The sequence below is a fragment of the Struthio camelus genome, chromosome 5 (assembly GCF_040807025.1).
Source record: "Struthio camelus isolate bStrCam1 chromosome 5, bStrCam1.hap1, whole genome shotgun sequence".
Lineage (NCBI taxonomy): Eukaryota > Metazoa > Chordata > Aves > Struthioniformes > Struthionidae > Struthio > Struthio camelus.
Genome location: NC_090946.1, coordinates 79,250,237 through 79,272,178, shown reverse-complemented (window position 1 = coordinate 79,272,178; position 21,942 = coordinate 79,250,237). Strand labels below are relative to the sequence as shown.

Sequence of the window (21,942 nt, the reverse complement as noted above, 5' to 3'; positions counted from 1 at the left end):
GAGAGATTCATTCATTCATGATTTTTTTTTTTCCTCAAACACGTGTTTAAGCTTACACTGCTGTAGCAAATAGTGCCTGTTGTAATAATCTCCAGTTACCCTTTTCTCTATTTTTCCCTAAAGCAGTTTATAGCATTGATGTGGATATTGAACTGAAGTACTGCTTGTTTTCTTTAGGTGTCAATTACTTCACAAATCAAAGAACTTCAGACTCTGTAAGTACAGTTGTTAACATGTCTGATCTGCCCTGTGGACCCCTCACTTCCCTGTTCCAGTCTATTTTAAGTTAGTGTTCTTGCCTGATGTCTCTAGTTTGCATGAAGCGAGCCTGATTATTAACAGTTTTCCTGGTGGACATACGTCCCTTATTACAAACACTGTCACCCCTCTGGTCCTGTCTTTTGAGACAGCAAACAAGGTGAAGTGCTGTGCGGCCTCAGTAGCCCCAGTAAACCTAAAAGGCATTAAAATCAAGTCGGGATGGAAGCCTGTAGGCAAGGCACTGTGGGAAGATCCCTTTGTAACGTAGCCGGGCAGGTAAATGAGAATTGAGTCACCATGGTTGTCAGTCCCTTGTCATCCCTGTGTGGGGAAGGAGGAGGAAATATTTTTAGATGAGGAGAGCACACGCGTATGGAATCACGGCAATACGTGTTGGTGCAGGATTTGTCCGCTTTCATTTAATGAGCGGTATCATTGATCAAGGGCATCTTTCAGGCTCTTGCTAACCCAGATGGCAGTGGGAGTGTTCACATGCTGATTTTCAGCAGGTGAATTATGGTTGTGCCTTTGATCACATAGGCTGCTTTTGTTTGTAATGTGCTGCGAAGTGTAGGATTTGTCTCTTTCCAAATGGATAAGAGTGGGGCTTATTCTGTGTGTCTGTGTCTATATGATGGTACAGGTTGAAGGGGAAGGAAAAGCAGGTGAAAACCATGGAGGCCTTATTGGAAGAGAAGGAGAAAGAGATTGTTAAGAAAGGAGAATGGCTGCAGGTAAACTTCCTTGCCATTCTAAAGGGAAATAAGAGTTCTGTTGCAGTATTTCTGACTGCAGAAAAGTTGCATTTACACATCTAAACTCAACTTTTTCATCCAAAGGGTCAGCAAGATACAATTGCACAATTAACCAGTAAAGTTCAGGAGTTAGAACAACAGAACCTGCGACAGCTCCAACAGGTATGGCCGGCAGAGGAGACACGATTTGGAAACGACAGGTCTGCTCAGTTGAACTGGAAGATGTTGTTTGTTTATCCCCCAGCCCTCTCAAAGGATTTGCATTGGTTTCTACCTACAGAGCAATTTTTAAAATCCTGCTCGACTAGACTGACAGACCCTCCAGTGCAAAGAGCCCATTAGTTCTACTGTCTTTATTCAAAACAGATATTGCGCAGATAACAGGTTCTGAGAGCTTTTTTGACTTGGATGATACTGTTCTTAACGAGTGGCTTCAGTGGCCTGAAAACTTCGAAGCTCATAGAGACCGGATCATAGCTGTGTCCTGGGTGGCTCCATGCCAGACTGCAGCAGTGTCCCTGTAGGACTGTGGCCCATGAGGGGCCTCCTGCTGGTACCGAATATAATTGCTTCCCTACGAGTGGTCAGGCTTTTGCTATGATTCCTTCCTGCCTTGACCTGTTGAGGAAGTGGCAACTGCCTGGAATACTTTGGCTGTGGATTTCCTGCACTAGACTTGAAAACAAGCAACAGGACATCCTTGAAGTTAGTTGTCACTTTGTACAGGAATTTTTCCTATCAGGTGGCATTTTAGCTCTCTTAGGAGCTTTCTCAGTGAAAGAGGGGAGAAGCCGAGTTGCATTTTTTTCTTTGGGGTGGATGTCTACAGAGGTGTCTGTCCCAGGGGAAAGGTGGGAGGGAGAGAAATTGGCTGGCATGAGGTTTAGGATACATAGTGTAAGTCGCGTGTGTGAAATCCATCATGTTTGTAGATATTCTTGGAGCAATGCAGAATTTTGTGATGCAAAACTGTTGGTCTTTCCTTAGCAAGTATCTCTGAACCTGTGTGGTGTCCCTGATCATGCAAAGAGTTTTGTTAATTTGACGGTTTTACTGTGCTGTCAAATGAGGCTGGGAATTCTTTGTTTGTCAGGTACCTGCTGCATCCCAAGTCCAGGACCTGGAGAGCCAGTGAGTATGCTTAGCTGTGGCTTCTCAAGCGCCTGCTGATAACATGTGTTCAGTGCTGGCATTTTTCTTAAATTGGAATGTATGACTTTGTTTCAAGTATTTTCAGAAATAAGCTGCTAGTGCTGATGGACGTATACCAGCCAGTGTGTCTGCTGCTGTGTGTAATCGCAGTCTGGCACTTGCCTGCACAGTAGTGTTCATACACTTTGAGAGGAAACGGTTGCCCAGGGCTCCCCTAACTAGTGAAATTGCTGCTGCTACTTGTGTTTCAGTGGTATTTCCTCCTTCTGTTTAGCTTATTTAAGGATTGTGGGTTTGAGTGCCCAGGGCATATACAGCATGGTGGACTCAGTAAAAGTAATGAACAGAGACAGCTTGCCAGTTTTGGTCTGTGAGATGCAATAGTCAGTTCTCCAGCTCCTGTTTTATGAAGAAATGTTGCCGTGCTTTCCTCTGGTCTTGACTCTGCTCTGTCTGACCATCTGGCTGCTCTAAATCAGAGAAAGGTGTATATGATTGTGCCAAAAAGGGCTCAGTCTTCAACGTAGTTGCTGGAATGTGCTGCCTGCCTAGCAACGCTCTTGTATAGCCAGCATGTGATACCTAAAGTAGCCTCACCTTCGGGAAGCTGTGTCTCTGGCACGTGCTTCAGAGCAAGCTGCTTTGGAGGATTTGCTCAGGAGATCAATTGCTCCTCTCCCGCGTCTGCTCTGGGTGCTGCTGAGCTCAGTCATGACTAAAGGCATTTGCGAACTGAAACGTGAAATGACTAGCTTGCCTCAGGCCAGTTCTTAGCAGGTAAGTGTTTGCAATACATGTTCCTGCAGCTGACATGTATTTTTGTTAGCTTTCTTGGTTTAGAGCCATAGCGTGATGGCTTCTTTTCCAATGTGTGTGCTCTCCATGTGGCTGATTATTGTATATAGCATACAGAGTTTAGCTGCTTGCTGCTGCTGAACACTCTGTGCCAGCTAAAGCATCTGCCCCTTCTTAGCATCAGTTCTTGTTTTAATTCTTTTTATTTTCTAAACTAACTCTGCAGGTTGAAAGGGGAAGAAGAACAAATGAAGAAGTTGAAAGCTGTATTAGAAGAAAAGGAGAGGGAAATTACAAGCCAAGTAAAACGGGTGCAGGTAAAGTCTTGATAGCATTGTTTTTTGTTGCAAGTAGGAGTGTACATGTTATGTACTTTTTAGTAATATTTTAATAATCATACATTTATATATGTGTTGCCCCTTTTCTTTAAACAGGACGTGGAAAAGGAAAACGAATCATTTAAAGTTCAAATTCAAGAATTAAAACAGGAGAACTGCAAACAGGTACAGCTTCCAATTGCAGTCGGAACGGAGTGAGGTTGAAGGGTTGATGGTAGCTTTTATGGATGCATGGGAGTCCAGTAGCTGTATTGCACGTGCAAGTCTGGGAACAGCTTCAAGGTTGAATCGCACTAAGACAGCTTTCCTGACTGTTGGATATCTGTTCCCGCTTCCCTTTAGCATGTGGATTTGCATCCTTGTGTTATTTCTTTTGCCTGCTGCGTCCCCCTCTGGCTTTCCACACCTATCTTTAGAGACGATGCATCGCAGTCAGGGTTTTCTGGCCAAAAGAGATTAGACAGGATTCCCTTGAAGGGCAAGAGTATTGCACTTAATGTTGCAGCAATGACTGATTAACCAGGCAGATCACACCCTCTGCATCGCTCTTGGATGTGCTCCTAATGAGTTTCTGATCTGTTTGTAGGCATCTCTGGCGGTCCAAAGAGAGGAGCTTCTGCAAGTGTAAGTACTGCCAGAAGTTGAATATGATAGATGAACCCCTCATTTCACTGTTGTTTAGAAGACTTAAATGAATTAAGGGGGGGAAAAAAAAAAAAAAACAGGAAAACCCCTCTGATACTTAATACGACCTGAATATAGAGATTGTGTTCATGCTAATAGCACTCAGTTGTGGTCTTCTATGAACAGCGCTTGCTCTGTATGTTGCAGTCACAACGTAAGCAAGCCACGGGAGCTTTAATTTGAGGCACATGCCAGCTCGGCTGTTTGTCTGAAGAGTAAAAGCAAAGTCTGAGCAAAATTGACAGGTTTTTTTTTTTAGACCCATAGCCTAGTAGAGGATTTTTGTTTTTATCAAAAAACTGTCTGATGGAAATCTCTTTCCAAGGAAGTTTTGGGAGTAAAAGTGAGGTACGACACAGAGCTGAGTGCACTAGAGGACAGTGTGGAAGCTTATGCTATGCCAGCTTACGCTGTGCTACACAAGTTGCCACTGTCATGCATTTTGGCTGACAATTATTTTTCTTTTAAGCGACTTAACTGTGGGCTAGGTGCCAGAAAAGGAATGTTCTTACCCCGTGAGCAGTGCTTGTCCTGTGGTTTTATACTAGTTTGGGTGGGCTGACTTATCGAGCGTGGTGCCTTTCCGTGGTCTTGATAAATGCATGCAGATGCCCATTATAAGCAAACAGTGGGTTTACCACGGGCTTTGTTCTGGCAGCCCATAGTTCAGAGCGGTAGGAAGCAAGCAGTACTGTCAGGTCAGTGAGAGCAGTTTTTGAACAGGGTGTATTGCCAGAAGAGAAAGCATGTTAGCACATGTGAAGGGGGGGGGGGGTATCAGTGCTTCTCTTGCAATGGCTTCAGTGTCTCCCAATTTGTTTGTGATTCTTTTTGGTAATTCAGTATTGCAGGGAAGGAGAAAGAAATCACCAGTCTGCAAAGCGAGCTTGCCTCTCAGAGAAATGCTTTCGAGCAACAGAGGAAAAAGAACAACGTAAGGAAAAAAAAAAAAAATCTGTGCGCACAGCACTACTTGATGCCTAGGGCGTTTTTCTAAAAAACATTAATCTGACAGCTGTCTGCCATATTGCGTGCCCTGAACACTCTGCTTTCTACCTTGGGAGGAAATAACCATCCCCTACCTACTGCTCCGAGTATTACCAGCTTTTTCACTCATTGCTGAACTGGTGATAGGGAGGAGGCTTACTGGAGAACACATCTCATGGCAGATTCTCACACACTTAGATTCAGCCTTGTTAGCCCTGTTCAGAAACATGCCCTTTCCGTGGGAAGAGGGGAGGATTTGGGGGAGGGTGAGAGGATGAAAGGAGGTTGTTTTCAGAGTTATGTTCAATGTGCATGGACATGGGAGGTGGTGTTACCTTCAGGCCTCCCAGATCTGGCTCTTCCCATTACAGAAGATCGGATTAGGTGTTTTCAGAGAAAGGACAAGGACAGTAAGTGGCTTTTATGGCAGCCACTGACAGTGCAGGATGTGTTTTTTTTGAGCGGAAGTGAAGTTTGTATCTTCCAGCACAGAGTTGTGAAGTTACCTCGCCAGAATGCATTACCTGTGCTGGGCAAGAGAATGGCATCCGTAAATCATTTAGAAGAAGGTTGTTAAAATATGGATTTTTTAGCTCATTTTTTTGTCGTCTTGATAGCCTACAAAACCCAGCAGATACCACACAATAAGCGATATTGATTTAAAAAAAAAAAAAAAAAGGTCTGGTATGTAAGAAACACAGAAGGAAAACATTGAGTGTGTTGCTCTTGGCTTTTGAGCGAGTAATGTAGCTTAAGAGCTGAAGTAAAGTAGAGGGAAAGTGGCTAGGTAGCCTCAGAAGATTGATGAGCTGGGAAGGCAGAACGTATGTGTGCTTCCCATGGGCTTGTTTCCTGGGGAACTGCAAGGTTTAAGTGCCCTTCACAGTGCAGGCAGAAATCTGGTTACTGCTGAAGACAGAAACATGCCTGTAAATCCCAGCTTTCCACATTGTGATTTTTATCCCCTTTCTTTTCCTGTTCAGTTGAAATACCTTGTAGGTTAGGCAGGTAAAAAGAAGTGATGAAGCAAAACTGGTGTAGGTATATGCTTGGATTTAGATGCTTTGAGCAGTGAATAAAAAGATGCAGGCTTTTAAAAGTAGTCCTTTGCTGAAGCTGACTGCTCTGAGTTGAAGGAGGGGGGGAAAAAAATCAGTCCCAAGTACTGTTGTCTCCTCCTCACAAGGCCAACCATCCTTCCTAGATAACCCTTGAGAGACATTCCTTTTTTTTTTTTTTTTTTTTTTTTTTAAAAAGAGGTTTTAGCCTTAAGGCTCTCAGGCTAGTAGCTGTGAGCTAGCATGGTGACATCTTGTGGAGTACACGTTTGATGACCTTGCCAAGAAAGATACAGGAGCACAGTACGGTACTACGTCGGTCCCTTGCAGATCCGGGGCGTGCTTGTTGCTGGCAAAATCCCAAAGCCTCCCAGGCGGGTGCTGCCGAGGGAGCCAGCGTTTTATTGTGGCCCAGTGAATGGGGGTAAATGCTGCAAACCAAGGCCCTGAACTTTGTATTTCCACAGTCAGCCCTGGCTTAGCAGGTCTGTGCTGAGGCATAAGGATCTACCCCGTTAGATCCAGTTGCAAGATCAGGGGCGTAAGTGTGTACACTTCCATGTGTATTTGGGTCCGTTCTAGGTTCTGCAATGCAACATGCCTAACACTCTGTTGTGTAATCTGTGGTTTGGTGTCTGTGTTCCTCACTACTTTTGAACACTTCCCTCTCTCTTCTTACAAGTGCAGTCAAAGTGTGGGGTTGCTAGCGCTGTAACGATTTGCTCTGCAGTTCAGGAACGCTTGGATTGGTTTTGGATTATGGGGGGGCGGTTGGGCAGAAATTGGCGCTTCTCCTCTTTCATTCAAACTCTTGAGCGTCCTACTTATTTTTGCCAGTGTATGTCATCTTACCCAGCAAAAGCATCTTGCAGTAACCAGCATTTAAATGCAAATGATGGAATGTAATGCAAAATATCTCTCTGAAGTAAAAGCAGAAACAGTTTGAATATTGGCTGAACTGAAATCATTCTTTCTAAAAATGATTAGGACCTTCGGGAGAAAAACTGGAAAGCAATGGAAGCATTGGCATCAACTGAAAAATTGCTGCAGGACAAAGTGAACAAGACTGCCAAGGTTGTAATGTTAACCTCTAGAAATGATGCGTTAAGCTAGAAGCAGATCTGCAGCTGGCTTTTAAATCAAATGGAGGCATTTAACTTTTACTGCAATTTAAATATAGTCTGTTCTGAGTGATCATTCATATACTCTCACCTCTGCTTCTTCCTGTTGTCTTTAGATTTCTTTTTATTTTTCCTTAATTTGTGGGCCTGCTGATTTGATTTCTGTTTGCGTAATTGTTAGAGCTGTCGTGAATCGTTTTTCTTTGTGGGGAGCTCTAGGAGAAGAGCTGTGCTGGTGAGCAACCTGCTTTCATCTACTGGGCTTTCTCTGTGCTTGAATAAATGTAGTGGACCTGTGAAGAATTAGGACTAGATCATTATTTAAAAAACCTGGGAACTTTGCAGTAAAACTATGTCACCACAGCTGTGAATTTCCTCCTTGGAAGTATCTGAAGCCTAACAGGGCTGGTCAGACCCGCTGTTTAAAATGATATAGGGACTGAATGGTTCTGCAGGGCGCTTGTATTTGTTATGAGCCTGAATTACTGTTAATTGTCATCGTGCAGAACTCAAAAAGCATCAAAATAACTTTAAAAACACAAGTCAGGTAGCCAGAAGCAGATGAGCGCTGCTTTGGGATTACGTGTCGGTGTTTTACGTCTCCGCTCTTGGCTCAGCCCGGTGTTCGGAGAGTTTGTGTAACTGCTTTTGCTGTGTCTTAAATGCTTGTCTACTTTCTCTTGCACTCTAAAGATTTTGATTAAACAGCCATTTGCCACTTGCTGGCGGTTCCCAAATTGCCAAAAACTAATGTACTTGGCACAATTTTGCAGCCTGATGTCTCCTGTCTCTCTCTGTCTCTGAATCTCAACCTACTAAAGCCACCGCTCTCTCTTTCAGTAGAGGAACTCAGAGCAGCAAAGCTCAGTAACGCTGATGTTAAATAAAAAGAAAATCAAATACTAGTGAGGGATGTTTCCTGAAGGCTGTCTTATGCATAGGGGTCCCAGCTTTTGATATTTAAACTTAACTGGGAGCCTGAGTGCAAGGAGTATTGTGTAGCTAGATAAACCTATCTGCCACAAGCACAGCAGACACACATTCTGGGCTGGTTGTCTCTTAATGCCGAATAAATTTCGAAGTAACTAGAGATCTGTGGTGTCTCTTGGCTCTGTGGATTTCCAAGTTTGCAGAACGATGACAGAGAAAACCCAGAGATTGTCACACAGCTCTAATAATTATTACCCATTCCATCCGAGCTTGGGGAAGGAGGATGCCAGGGTCTCCCTGTTAAGCACTTAAAAGTAATATATAGAAGATGCAGTATTGCTTTCTTGGCCTGGTTCAAATGTGCATTGACACAAATTTTCCTTTTGACTTTAATTCTGTTTTTGATGTAATGATGTTAATTTATAGTGTTTTTTTTTCCCCACCATAAAGTTGTTTAGAACAAGTATGGATTTTTTAAATATTAATCAAACTTCTTGTTTTTGAGATATTGCTCAGCTTATTATCTGAGTGGAAGGGTTGGCGTGACTTATGGATACAGTTACTCAGTGCCGGTTAGTTCATGTTGTACACAGTTGAATGATGGTGTAAATTTGATAGAACAGGCTGGATTGGAGGAGACATGGAAAATAAAAGCTTAAAAGTATGCACAAATGTGAAGGCCAAATCCTGAGGCAATTTAATGCCAATTTTTGAAGCAAGGTACTTGTAATTTTAGTGACTGTGGAGCCTTTCTCTCCCAAAAAATGATTTTTCTGGGTTAAAGTTCAGGCCTAGAAGAGGGTATTGCCGGGTCCGGGAAATGCATTTTCCAATTTCACGTGAGCCGCTCTCTTGGTTTAGGAGAGGCAGCAGCATTTGGAAGCTGCCGAGATGGAGATGCGAGAACTACTCCAGAAGCTTTTCCCTAAAGTGTCTCTTCCGTCCAACGTGGTAAGAGAAGCGGCCGGCTGTCCTGCCGGGGAGCCCTGCTCCTGTTGTACTAGGCAATCATGAGCGCTGAACTGCAGTCCCTTTTGCCCCGAGGCGTTTACAGTGGGAAATGACTATTTTCTGCTGGTGCTGTATGTACTTGCTGGCAGCGAAGAGCTTCGCTCTGAGTACAGACAATTGCATTAAGAAAAATGTTAAAACAAACACCTCCCCCCTGCCATGTTATCGTTATCTTGTTTTTTACCTCACCAACATCTGTTTCATCTGCCTCTGTTATCTCGTCTCTAAGACCGCAAATTTTCAAGAGCAGATAGTCTACTGCGTGTTTGTTCACTGCCTAGGCACAGTGGGAATTTGTTTTCCCAGGCTGCTGTGCCGATAACTGCTGACCGCCCTTTCTAGAGGGGCCGAGCTGCCTCTAGGGTAGTTAATACAACTCAAAGTGTTTGTTTTGGTCCCAAAATCTCTTTGAAAATCACCGACTTCCAGTTTTGCTTTCTCAGTGGTTTGCAAAGGAAGTGTCCTGCGTTTGCGTGGTTTAGACTGTGCGGGTTGCATGAGCTGAGGCTGGAAAAGCTGCTCTCTTTGATTTGTAATGTAGCATAAAAAATTTGTGAATACTCATATTTAAAAATATCCTCAGTGTTCTGAAGTTCATCTCATGATGAGCTAGGAGATCTAAAAAAAAAAAAAAAAAATTACTTTTGTTTATCAAGTTATCTTCCTAGTGAAGTCCCTAGGATCCCATTGAATGAGTCCACTTCAACTATTCATGGATTTTGGAAAACATTTAAGTATTCAAATACTTGTTGTAGAGCCCTGACACTTGCAGGTGGACCTCTGTGACCCAGTCCTATTTCAGTAGCTCCAAGCCCTCGTGAGCTGTCTCTCTCCCATACTTTATATTCCTGGATTGCTGCCTGCGGACTGTCAGCTTGTCTCGGCTGCGTCCGGTGCTAGATGAACAACTCCTGTCGGGCTCTACATTAGCTCATGGGAATTAAAGTGCTGAAACACTCTTCCATAATGCTGCAATTGGGAGACAGATGTCCCAAAGATAAAATTTATTGAGGTTGCTTGTAGCTTTAACGGAACGTATTTCCCAACAGAGTCATAGCGAGTGGATATGTGGGTTTGAAAAGCTGGCTAAAGAATATCTGAGAGGGGTCTCGGGATCTGAAGAGGTCAAAGTAAGTGCAAGCAGTGGGGGCTGTCTTGTGTGTGGCGTATTTCTTGCTATAAATCTTGCAAATCGTGCTCTGGATTGTGAGGTTCAAATTAGTTAACAGGTGATAAGAAAACTGTTTTATAAATATTTGCATCTTGTATGTAAGGAATGTATTTGAATCTCCTAAAAGGACCTTGTGGAGTTGTGAAAGTGTTAATGAAATGAAAATCCTTGGTCCCTTTCCAAGTAAATGGCTTGTTTTCAGGCAGCTCAGTGAGTTACTGCAGTAACTTGTGTAAAGGTTGTGGCTGGGTAGTGAAAAGTTGCACTTGATGTTGGTGTCTTTGCACAGAATGGAAAGAAAGACCTGCCAGTGTAGATAGTAACAGCTTGCTTGTGACAATAGTATAAATAGCAGAGCTCGTATCTGTCAGCTGAGACATGACTTTGCTGATTCCTTTCCTCCTTTGACAGGCTATGGAGCAGAAGTTGAAGGAAGCTGAGGGAATGAACACGCTGTTGCAACTGGACTGTGAGAAGTACAAGTCGGTTCTGGCAGAGACGGTAAGCAGCCTGTGTGGTTGCTTGTGCGTTGCGACGTTGCAAGCTGCCTTTCTTCTGTTGTAAGCGTTCAGACTGCACTCCCTTTATTTTTTTTTCCCCCTCCTTTTTTTAGGAGGGGATTTTACAAAGGCTACAGAGGAGCGTGGAAGAGGAAGAGAGTAAATGGAAAATAAAAGTTGAAGACTCACAGAAGGAACTTAAACAGGTATTTCTGAAGGTCTGCCTTTTGGGATGGCCAGACAATTTCCACTTGAAGTCAGAGCGCTGCAAAGGCTAGCGTAGCAAAGCTCTGGTTGCTTGGTTTGATGTATGCGCGACCAGTGGACGAAAAGGGTGAAGTCAGCAATGGGTATAATATCCCTTTTTGTAACAGTAGGACTTTCAGTGCTGTGGCACTTAGTTTCATACTAGGCAGTGATTTTTTTTTTTGAGACATCTTTCTATTCCAAAAAATTCAGAAGTGGGGGAATTGTTGGTATCCCTGCAGTTGTTGGCAATTCCCGCTGCCATCTTCAGATTAGTGAGAGCAAACAGTACAGGTGTGAGATCCTTAACTGATCTCTTAAGTCCTTGGCACAGTCCTTTGCAGGTGATACAGGAAGCAGCCAAATAATGCATAGTAATAGTAATGCCAGGCAGGATAGGAAACCAAAGCTTCAGGAAAATACACGTGACCCATTAATGTGCCCAGGAGTACGAATGTTTCTGATCCTGGCAACTCAAACTGTATGTCTTAATCGCTTTTTTTTTTTTTAAAAAGCCGTTTGTGAACAGATGCAGACTATTTATGCTAAGGTTTAAATATCCTATAATTGTAACCCTTTTCTTGAAGATGTTAAAATAACAGTTAATCCATTATGGTCAACTAATTCAGCTTGAAACTACCTGCAGAGCTTTTCCCCTGAGGAAGGCTCTGCTGCTAGCAAAAGTGGCAGGAGAAAAGGCTTTTATGTTTCTTTCCCAATCTGGAGTTGAAGTAGGTGAAACTGATTTTGAAAGAAATAATTTCTGAACTCCTGCTTGCAAATTTGATTGCCAGGGTATGAGCTTGAAACAAACATGGAGATGAGTTGAAAACCTCTTGTTTTGAGGGACTTGTAACAGGCTGTGAGTTCTTGAACTATAGGTGTGTTGCCATCTGCTACACTTACACAGTCTCTAATATGGCTAGATATGCTGGGCTTAGCTCTGTATAGTTCATGAATGGAGACTGTCTTCACTGTAAAGTGACTAGGAAGGATACTTCTCTTACTGCAAACAACAGACAGGTCGCTTAGTCCTTGTATCCCAAGCATTTGTGATCTAGCTCTAAATATCTGTTAGAGGACTTATGTTGGGGGGAAAGGCAGAAAAGGTGTGTGTATGTTATGATGGGGACTCAATATACTGAATTATATGAGTGTCTTATTTTATTTGCAGTCACCATAATTTCATCGTGCTTAATGTTTTTAAACCATAGAATCAAGTCTAAGTGTATATGGAGAGTTTGCCTTGGACCAATCCAATTAAATGATGCATTTGTCTTTTTTGAAAACTGCAGTTACGCTCTTCAGTCGTTCCTTTGGAGCATGAGGTAGAGAGATTAAAAGAAGAAATCAAAGAAGTTGAAACTGTACGTGCAGATGTTTCTTCCCTTTGAAACTTTACTTAAAACAGGGTATAAAACAGGCTTGTGTTCTGAATTTGAACATACTGGGACTTCTCTTGCATGTAGTACAGTTTGTGTTGTAGTTTGATCTGAACTTTTTGGCCAGTGTTCTTCAAGAAGCAGATGGATAAAGTTGAGCCCTGGGAAGTGTCTTTATTTATTGTTATTTTTTAATTTCGGTGCTTGTCCACTGGATTGCTGAGGCTCTGGGAAGTGGGGCCCTTTATTTGGGAGGCCAAGGAGTTTACTTTGTATCTGCTTTTCGATGATCTTGGCCTTGATTCTTTTACGTTCAAACTTCAAGTTACTTTTGAAGAGTAACAGTTTAAATCTGCATTGTGCAATCACGAGATTTAAAAGGCTCTCTAAATGTCATGAAGTATTTCATAGAAACTTAGAGCTAATAATAAACTAAGGAATGATACTGTAAGGTAAAGACTTTGAAAATGTCTTTTTTAACTCTGTTTTTCTGTTTCTAGCTTAAAAAAGAGAGAGAACATTTGGAAAGTGAACTAGAAAAGGCAGAAATAGAACGATCTACTTATGTGTCAGAAGTCAGAGAGGTAAACATAATTGACCAAACTGTCCTTTTTCTCTTGGCTACCAGTCAGCTGGCAAACTAATCGAGGGCTTAGCCTCTGTGGCTGAGGAGTTCGTATGCTTGTGACCTTAGGGTAGAGCGGCACGCTAATAACTGAGCAGAAGAAAAGTGGGCATCCTAAGGAGACAAATCCTAAAACTCTAAACTTCATTTCAGCTCAAAGATCTGTTGACTGAATTGCAGAAAAAACTTGATGATTCATATTCTGAAGCAGTAAGACAGAATGAAGAGTTAAATTTGGTAAGAAGCTTGTTCTCCGCTGGGCACAAACTAGGCTCCCGGCATACTTACGAAGCGGAGACTTATTCCAAATCCTGTCTGTTCTGCTAACCTCTTCAGCTTGATATTTTTGTCCATTGCAATCATTTATGTAGTCTGACTTTTACAATTTGTCTCTTTCTCTGCTCCTAACAATAGCATGTCTAGTTCTTGAGACTTTTTCCAAAGTCTTTAGGACTTTCATAGCTAGAACTTCTTGAGAATCAATGTTTTACGCAGTGTAGATGTGGATAGCTGCAAATATAATGTCTCTGGGGCAGTAGAAGTTGTTCCCTTATCAGTTTAATCAGAGGTTATCCTCTGGTTGTCTTCCCAAAGCTTTTGAGGATGCAGATGTGATGTCCATTTAAGCCTGGCAGTGGAGAGCCTCTTCCATGTTGCTTCGTATGTACAGAAATTGGCCAAAACAATGTTAGGTTTGTTCGGAGCATCCAGCCACTGAGCAGTTGGTGTCCTGATGTGGCAGAACAACTGTTCTGGGTCGTGGCGCGCACCACGTAGGGTGCGTTTTGGCTAGATATGCTATCTAGCATTTAATGTTCCTAAAGCTGGTTTCTCAAGAAGGAGTTGGGTTAATTGGTGCCAGACCTTCAGTCCTAAACATGCATGATTTTACAGTCTGAATCCTTTCAGTTCTCATTTGTTTGAGTAACGTGTTTTTTTGAGGCTGCGGGAGGGGTCTGATCCTTCCTCTGCTTGTATTTGAACTGAGCTTTCCTCATACTTTTGAGCCAGAACCAGGAAAAGTTATTTCTGCCACTGTGTCTTTGCTGGTGGATTTTAGAGTAGCTGATGGGGCGACCTGTCACTGCTGGCTGAACTGCTGGTCTCGCCAGGGTACTGCCACTAACGTGACTGTGTTAAAATTGTTGAGTTAAACTTAAGTAGATTGTGACTGCTTTTAGTATGCTTGCCAAGCCTAGTGTAGCACTGATTAGCATCCTGCCTCAGCAACTGAAGCCTCTTGTTTTGAAAGCAAGGGAAATGGGAGATGAACACACATCTTAGAGTTAATCAGCAAACGCCAACCTCTTGAACGTAAGAGGCAACAATCTATTATGTCTGTAACAACAAAAGCTTAAAAAGCTGAGCTCCCCAGCAGTGCAGCTTGACTCTGCAGTCTGACGATGCTGCGCTGGTAGAAGCGTGAGGAAGTGGTAAACAAGCTTCGTGCAAACCACTTGGGAGCGTCGTCCAGTTTATATGAGTGTCTTTGTAATAGGCAGGAGACTGAGGAAGAGAAATGAAGAGATTTCAGAATAAATGTCCCCCTAACGTTAAGGTGAACGAAGAGAAAAGATGAAGCTGCTGAGGAGCCCAAGAGTGCTTCCTTAAACTGTAGAAAAACAGCATGCGCTAGTCCAGGTGGTGCAAAGGGGGAAACCTTCCAAGCCCGAGACGAGTATAATGTAGGGTTTTGGAATTAGTGAGAATTCAATGCTCGGAGTAGCCTATTGTTCACTTCTTCAGTCCCCTGCTGGTTCCCAAGAAGACTGACAGCAGGAATAGTGAACATTAGCACAGCACACTTGAGTCGCAAATCCAACAAAATTGGCACTCAGGCTTCTTGTTAGTGTTCCTATTTGAGGCTCGAGCCTTAAGTGCTGTGTGCTGTGTTGAAGAGCAATCGAAATATTCTTAATGTTTATATTCTTTCTTTGGAAGGCTGTATTTCAAGGGCAGCCAGTACAAAAGGATTCATCCCTCTTGACTGAAATAGTTTTACTTTTTGGATTGAATCTAAACACAATCGACAATTTAATATACCCCTGTCAGTGATTCATTCCTTGATGTGACATTAACAGACTGGTTTAGTCAACATTGTTGTAATAAGTGGTGCTTTATTAAGATGACAAGCAGAGTTTTTGGTTTATTCAGCAGTAAAGTGACTCTTTAGCCTGAATTAGGAAGATGACAGTTTGCATTTTTGCATATTTGTTGTGAATTAAGTTGAAATCTGGACTGACTTGTGAGAGGAATGCTAGAGAGGCTTAAGTATATTCGGTATTGCTAGCTAACTTCTTGGCAATATAGTTTAAAAGTTGAAACCACTTGTAATCAAGTTGATGCTAACCCTGTCTTTTTTTTCTGTAGTTTCCATTCTTTACGTTTATCTTGACAGATGGAGTCTCTCTTCCTTGACTGTCCTTGTAAACCTCATCGTATATGTTGACTAATCCAGTGTGTGTAATTGTTAGTAATTGTACCCCCTCTGCAGTCAGTGTGCACTGGGTTAATCCACAAGGGAGATGGATTAAAGAGGGGAGGGAAACTAATTTTCTTCCTTACTATTTTACAGCTGAAAACACAGTTAAATGAAACGCTGTCAAAACTCAAAATTGATCAAAATGAGAGGCAGAAGGTAGCTGGTGACTTGCCCAAGGTAAGCAGACTCTTTTTTAAACAGATGTGGTTTTAAATACTGTAGAAGCTGTCATGATTTGTAGTTTTGCAGTGCTTGAAAATGTGGTTGTTCCAGGAGTTTGAGCTGACTGCCTGCCCTGTGGAGTTTTTGCTCCACTTACTGGTTCCTCAGGTGACTGGAACTGTGAATATAGGAGCTGATGCAGGATACCTGTGTGTCTGCTGAAATGATAAAATGCAACAAACAGCTCTGTTTAATTGTCCTTCTTGAAAGCATCTTCTGTTCATGATGGTTTTGTGCCAATGGGAAAAAGTGATGATTTAGGGCTGACAGCTAATTCTTTATTTAGAGAGACCCAACCAAACAAAAAAACGCACCTCTCAATTCCCCCGCCACCACATACTGGAACATTTAAATCCAGTCTCAAATCAGTGGTTGCAAGTTGGGTTACAAGCTGTCAGCCCACTTGCAAGTGGTTACAAATTGGCTATAACCTAAGAGACTGCAAGTCTTTACAATTAGCTCTACACAACCTTGATGAGACGGGCAGATGGGTTACCACTGCTGGTTCTCATTGGCTGCTTAAAGGGAAATCTTAAAGTACGAGAGATCTCAAAGAAACAAACCTCTCATGGGAGGGCTGATAAACGGAGACAAGAATAATCCGCAGAATAGCTGCGGCCTGGCTCCGGTTCCTATAATGTCTCCTTGTTCCTTCTGTGATGCTGCTTTCTTGGCCATGAGCATAGCATGTAAGCTGGGAAGCAACATGCAAAAGATGGGTTTAGTTAGGTGGGTTCTGGTAAGATGGGTTGCTAGTGCTTTAGTTTTAAGAGCAACTCTTATAGATACCTTCTAGAGCTAGCCTGTCTCTTGGATTACTCTTAAGACCTGTCAGTGATGGAGAAATGGGCTGGTTGACTGGATCATTGCTGGTCTTGATGCCCTGGCAATGTGCCTGCTTGTGAAGATTGGGCTCCATGACAGAAGGCAGGCTGAAGGAGGTTTAATGAAGCACTGTTGTGAGATGGCCCAAAGCTTGTTTGGGTTGTGGGTGGAGGGCATGAAGCAAGGAATGGGGGATGGACAGTGAGCCTCCCCTTAAGGAAGGTGAGAATAGCTGCAAAGGGCTTAGAAAGCAGACAGTACATGGCTTGTGACTGGAGGCAGAGGAGGGAGGCAAAACAAGGGTTGATCTGGCCAAACTGGCAAGCTGGAGGGGATCTATCCCACAGTGCTTTAAGAGACTATTTCCCCAAAGCAGAAGCTGTGCCAGAAATTCAGCTATGTAGCTCAACAAGGAAAGGTGGCAGAAAGAAGGGAGGAGAGGAGGTCAGGTTGGGTTCCTGCAGGACCGGAGGGAGTAGATGCTGAGGGAGAGCTGTGGCTGGGATAGGAGGCAGCCCTTGTCCTGAGGTAGGGACAAGTGGCCCCAGAAGCACTGCAAAGGGGTGAAAAGATAAAAGGAGACCCATTGAGATAAGATGTTTACAGCACTTAGCTCACTTCAGAGCAGTTGGAGGTTGACATACGAGCAGTGCTGATGTCCCTGGTTCATGCAGATCTATGATCAGGATTCTGGAGACCTGCTTGTGCTACACCCTAACATGAAAAAATTGCTGCACAATTTTTACCTAATAACTTGATGTGAGACTATTAAAGCATCCCCCTAGAACTGCTTTCAAATGCAGGCAGACTGACATGCAACATGCTGATTGTGAGGAGACATGTCAATCTCAGAAAATGTGTTGGTCCCCTGAGTGAGTCTGGCATAAAACAGATTTCCTCCAGAACAATGATTTCCTGTGTCTCTAGCAGTCATGGAGAGATAGGGGTTTGCTTTTCAGCCTTTACTAGTTGTTGCCTTCTCTGTGTTCCCCCTACAGGCCCAGGAGTCTTTGGCGTCTCTTGAGAGAGAAATTGGAAAAGCTGCTGGGGATGCCAATGTTATTGAGAACAGTGATGTTTGCTCAGAGTCAGTGAGTATTTCCTTTGAGCCCATCCCCGGGGGCAATGCAAATCTCGTGTGGATTATGAACTTCAGGAAGTGAGCTCCAGCAAAGGAACGGGTTATGTGCTGCTGACAGTAAATTAAGGCTTGATGAAGTTTCCTAGTTTACAGCTTGTCAGCGTGGTGCTGTGGAGCTGTATCCTGGGGATGTGGATGTTTTTCTAAGTGGTGGGAGTTCTGCTGTCATCTGGATCGTGACCTCTTTCCCCATCTCACGTTTGCAAGGAGGAAGGGAAGAGGTTCTGTATGTGAGACTTGGGCTTCCCAAAGGGTTGTTGGTTTGGTTTGGGCAAAAGTGGAGAGTGTTTGAGGAAGAGCCCCGAACTTGTTCACTCGTTAAAGGAAGCTAAAAATAAATCTATTGATTACGAAATGAGCTTAAAATATTAAGTGCTGGGCTGACCCTTGCTGATGTCTGTAATACCAAAGGAAGATGGCTGTCTTGGAGTGCCTTGGTATTGTAGGCCATGCAGTCTGTTGTCAAAATGCTGAACCTCCTGGTCCTGCAGCATGGACAAGAGCTTATTGTTAGCCATGGGGAGGTGCCCAAATTCAGCTTCAGCTGATCCTGGCTTCTGAGGATTTGTGCTGACCTTGACCTGGTCCAGCAGCAAAATCTGGCTGGTGTGAGCTTTAGCAAGCAACAAATGTGAGCAGTGCCCTGTGCTGTGTGTGGGTGGCTGACTCTCCAGACCAAGGGTGTCCTTTTTTATATCCCCCAGTAATGGGGTTGCACTTACAGGGTCTGGAGTTGGGTGGACTCTGGAGTGGTCTGCTTTCCCCTTCACAGGTAACTCACCTGAGCCTATGGGTTACTGCTTGTGTGGTTGACTGCTGAGCTGCTTTGTAGCTGGTTCTTGAGTGCTGGCCCTAAAAAGGCACCATGTGTACAAGCTGCTGAGGCCTGGGTTCAGGAACTGGGCTTCCCTGACTCTGGAAACAAGAGCTTTGACATCAGCTTCAAAATAGCTTTCCAGAAGGCAGCTGAGAAGTAGAAGGCTAAAATAGATGTCTTCCCTGCACATTTGATACAGCTAAATGGTGTCAATAGAACTCATTACCCATTTTCTCCTGATGGATAGGGTGTAAAGAAATGCTGTAGTCTGAGGGGGAGAGGAGCACTTGCTTGTAGGACGAATAATTTATATTGACTCCTTTCATCTGCTGAAAATAAGCAGCTTCATCAGCTGCAAGAGGAGGCTTGGAGTTCTCTAAGGAGCCCTGTAGAAAAGCCTTTGCCTTTGTAGTCATTAGCAGAAATGAAATGGCTTTTCTGGGGAGTGATCAGTCAGGGTTGCTGTTTGGCGGGCTAAGCATGAGTTGTGGGCTAAGCATGCCAAGAGCCGGAGATGCAGCTGGGCCTCTGAGACCACTCATGTTTCAGCTCTGTGAACATGTCCTGGAGGGGATGTTCGATTTGCTGAGCCCTCTCCGGTGCTGCCAGCAGGAGGCTGGCTGGTGATGGTGACGCTTGGGTGCTGCATGTCCCTGCCTGCAGCAGATGGTAGGGGAAGAGCCCTCATAAACCAGTGCCAACCTGTGTGCCCTCTGGTATGCCCTTGTGATGACCTCCGTTTCAGCTTGATGCTAGGGATTGACCAGGGAGCAGAAAAGGCAGGCTCAAGGAGGCTTTGAGATGCTCTCCCACCTTGACTGGACCTGGGGCAGGGCTGATAATGCAAGCTGACCGGGCAGAGAGCCCTCATGCTGCTCATTCGCCCTCCTCTTGGAGCTCTGCTCAGCCTCTTGGGATGAACGTCCCTTGCAAACACGCAGTGAATGCATTGCATAAGCTCCGCAAATGTGACAGCGACACAGGCTTGCATTAACACTCCGGCTGTATCTGCAGACAAGCAGGGTAGAAAATTTGGCCGTGTCCCACAACTGCTGCAGTCCCAAATAGGAGTGTGGTGCTACAAGCTGCCTGTCCTTGCTCAACAGCAGTCGCTTATCAAAGTTGTATCTTTACTGCTGGCTGTGGTGCTTCCTGGTTGGCAGCACCTGGTGAGCGCTCCGAAGCCAGGCGTCCTCGGACGTGCCCTGCTGTGGCCTGAGGAGGTTACTTTGATTTAATACTTTGTTTATAACAGCTTGCATGACCCCTCTGGTGTATGTATTGCTCTGCTATAGCTGGAACCCCAGCTGAACCCCAACCAGGTTTCCTCCCGAATGTCAGTTGCTTTATTAAGAGGAATGTGGAGAAATGAAGTCTCAATAAATCCATAATTAAATCTTCATTAGTAAAAAATGTTAATTGTCTAAACACTGCTTTAAATAGGTAGCCATTGCCAGAGACTAAAGTTAGAACGCTGTCTTTGTCGTCTTCCCTTCTTGCTTGCACTTTTTTTTTTTTTTTAGAGCTGTCTCCCCAGAAGCCTGAAAACCCAGCTTAAAATAGCTCTCAGACTAAAAAAGAAAGTCTTCCAGCTACTTTTACCTAGCAACAGTCTCTTCTGTTTTTTAAAAGGGACCTGAAAATGCTTGCTTGAAAATGAGCATGTTTGTTCCTTCTGGGTATGGGAACCAACCCACAAAACTGAGGAATGATGCTTGCAAAAACCCTCAAACACGTTCTGTGTATTTTCTGTAGACTGCTTTTCTCTCTACTTAAAAATAAATCATTTGGGTTTTCGAATCGGCTTCCTTGTCGCTTATGGAACTAGATGATACTGAAGGTGCCTTTTAATGTGCTTTAAGGAAGTCGTTTATATTCAGCAGCTTTCCTAGGCAGTAAACTTATTTTGAGGCTTATATGCAGTCTGGTGCTTTTTTCCCATATCCCTATGTAAAACACTCCATCGCTGAAAATGAAGTGCCCTTCGTGTAAAGCTCCGCTGGAGAGGAGCGTGTCGGTTCAGTGCCTGTCAGGACGGAGATCCGAATTGCAGACATAACCACACCTTTGGTTGTCCGTGGGATTTTTAGGGAGCGTGCTTAAACTTCAGGAAGCTTAACCACAGAGGGCAGAAGTGGCCCTTTAATATAGGTAAAACAGGTTAAAGCTACTCTCGTACAGATTCCCAATGATTTCTACAGTAGAAAAAATGTTTACCAGTGGCACTCAAGTAAGAGCTTTGCTGTCTATTGCTTTGTTCTCTTGCCTGAGCCCAGATAGTTCCTATGATGGTGCAGGTGGTTGAGCTTGATTTACCGCCCTTCCTGCGTTACGGGCAGGTCTAGCCGCAGCGCTCGCCGAATGGGCGGTCTGCAAATGGCCCTCTCTGAACTTGCTCTAATTTCCCTGAAACTCTAGGGAGATATTTGCAACGGTGTTATGCATCAGTCCTGTTCAGTTTGCTGCTGAAGTTAATTGTAAAAACCGCTTTCAGTTAGAGCGGGGCTGGCTGACGCCCAGGGCTTGCAAACACCTCTCGGTGTTCACATGGAGAATCGAGTAGGTCTGTATCACAGATGCCAAAGTCAACTTGCTTATTTTTAGCTGGTGAATTCTTATAGTGGAGGCTCTCTTAGAGGTATATCTGCATGTCTGCCTTATGAATTGAATAAGGAATAGTAATGCATGTTTTGGATATGAAGTTCTTTGTATGGCTCTAAAGGAATAGAGAACTGAACTCCTGAAAAAGTACTTTGCTTATTTCTATGGTATATTTAAAAAAAAATCAATATTTTGATTTCACAGAGCTTTCTTCTCTAGTTTTCCGTGTCGATTGGTGCTTAAACTACTTTGAAATCTCTTTATGCAAGTCCACGTGTCATTGTACGCTTGGGAAATAGGGATTTCACTGGGGCTCAGAGCAGAAACCGTTGGGAGAGCTGGCGGGTGGCAGCAGCCTGCGTGCAGCCGCCGTGAGCCGGGGCAGGCGTGCTGGTGCTGCAGGGCAGGTGACAAGGGGTGCTGCTCCCAGGCTGTTTTGAAAGGTTTTGTCAGGATTCACAGCTGGAGCTGCCCTTATGCTTGGGTTGTAGCATTATGTACTGCTGAGGACCTGATCCCACAGAGTGCAACAGACCTATTAAAGAGGCACTGGTGCCTAATTAGGCTTTCAGCTGCTTGAGAGGGCATGGGGCAGAAAAGCCTTATGGACGCCAGCCAGCCATCTCTTCTGCTGACGTCGGCCAGTGATGCACGTGTGTGGTATTGGCACCTCTGCTGAAAAAAACCAGCATCCGCTTATCCTCTAGGCTACCTTTCGGGTCCTGCACAGCTCCTCGTACAGACCAAATCTTGGGTGGTCCGGTAGCTTTGTTGTTACAGCTGCGGGGTGTCGGAAGCCATCCTTTCTCTGGAGCACGCTGTTGTTGTGCTTTGCAGA

At 43.9% G+C, this 21,942-nt stretch overlaps 1 protein-coding gene across 11 annotated transcripts in view; it reads left to right on the top strand.

The window, feature by feature from the left end:
* KTN1 (kinectin 1) overlaps window positions 1-21,942 on the top strand; it is a 79,397-nt gene that overhangs the window by 55,248 nt on the left and 2,207 nt on the right. For 4 of the 11 annotated variants that reach the window (XM_068947462.1, XM_068947467.1, XM_068947464.1 and 1 more), the window contains 18 exons: window positions 178-215; window positions 905-995; window positions 1,101-1,178; window positions 2,110-2,147; window positions 3,190-3,280; window positions 3,398-3,466; window positions 3,888-3,925; window positions 4,829-4,919; window positions 7,018-7,104; window positions 8,943-9,032; window positions 10,142-10,222; window positions 10,675-10,764; window positions 10,877-10,969; window positions 12,305-12,376; window positions 12,892-12,975; window positions 13,170-13,253; window positions 15,592-15,675; window positions 17,544-17,636. In XM_068947462.1, the coding sequence (XP_068803563.1) occupies window positions 178-215; window positions 905-995; window positions 1,101-1,178; window positions 2,110-2,147; window positions 3,190-3,280; window positions 3,398-3,466; window positions 3,888-3,925; window positions 4,829-4,919; window positions 7,018-7,104; window positions 8,943-9,032; window positions 10,142-10,222; window positions 10,675-10,764; window positions 10,877-10,969; window positions 12,305-12,376; window positions 12,892-12,975; window positions 13,170-13,253; window positions 15,592-15,675; window positions 17,544-17,636 (1,392 nt within the window). The remainder of the gene's footprint in view (window positions 1-177; window positions 216-904; window positions 996-1,100; window positions 1,179-2,109; window positions 2,148-3,189; window positions 3,281-3,397; window positions 3,467-3,887; window positions 3,926-4,828; window positions 4,920-7,017; window positions 7,105-8,942; window positions 9,033-10,141; window positions 10,223-10,674; window positions 10,765-10,876; window positions 10,970-12,304; window positions 12,377-12,891; window positions 12,976-13,169; window positions 13,254-15,591; window positions 15,676-17,543; window positions 17,637-21,942) is intronic. The other 7 variants (XM_068947466.1, XM_068947472.1, XM_068947469.1 and 4 more) reach the window with 3 other exon arrangements.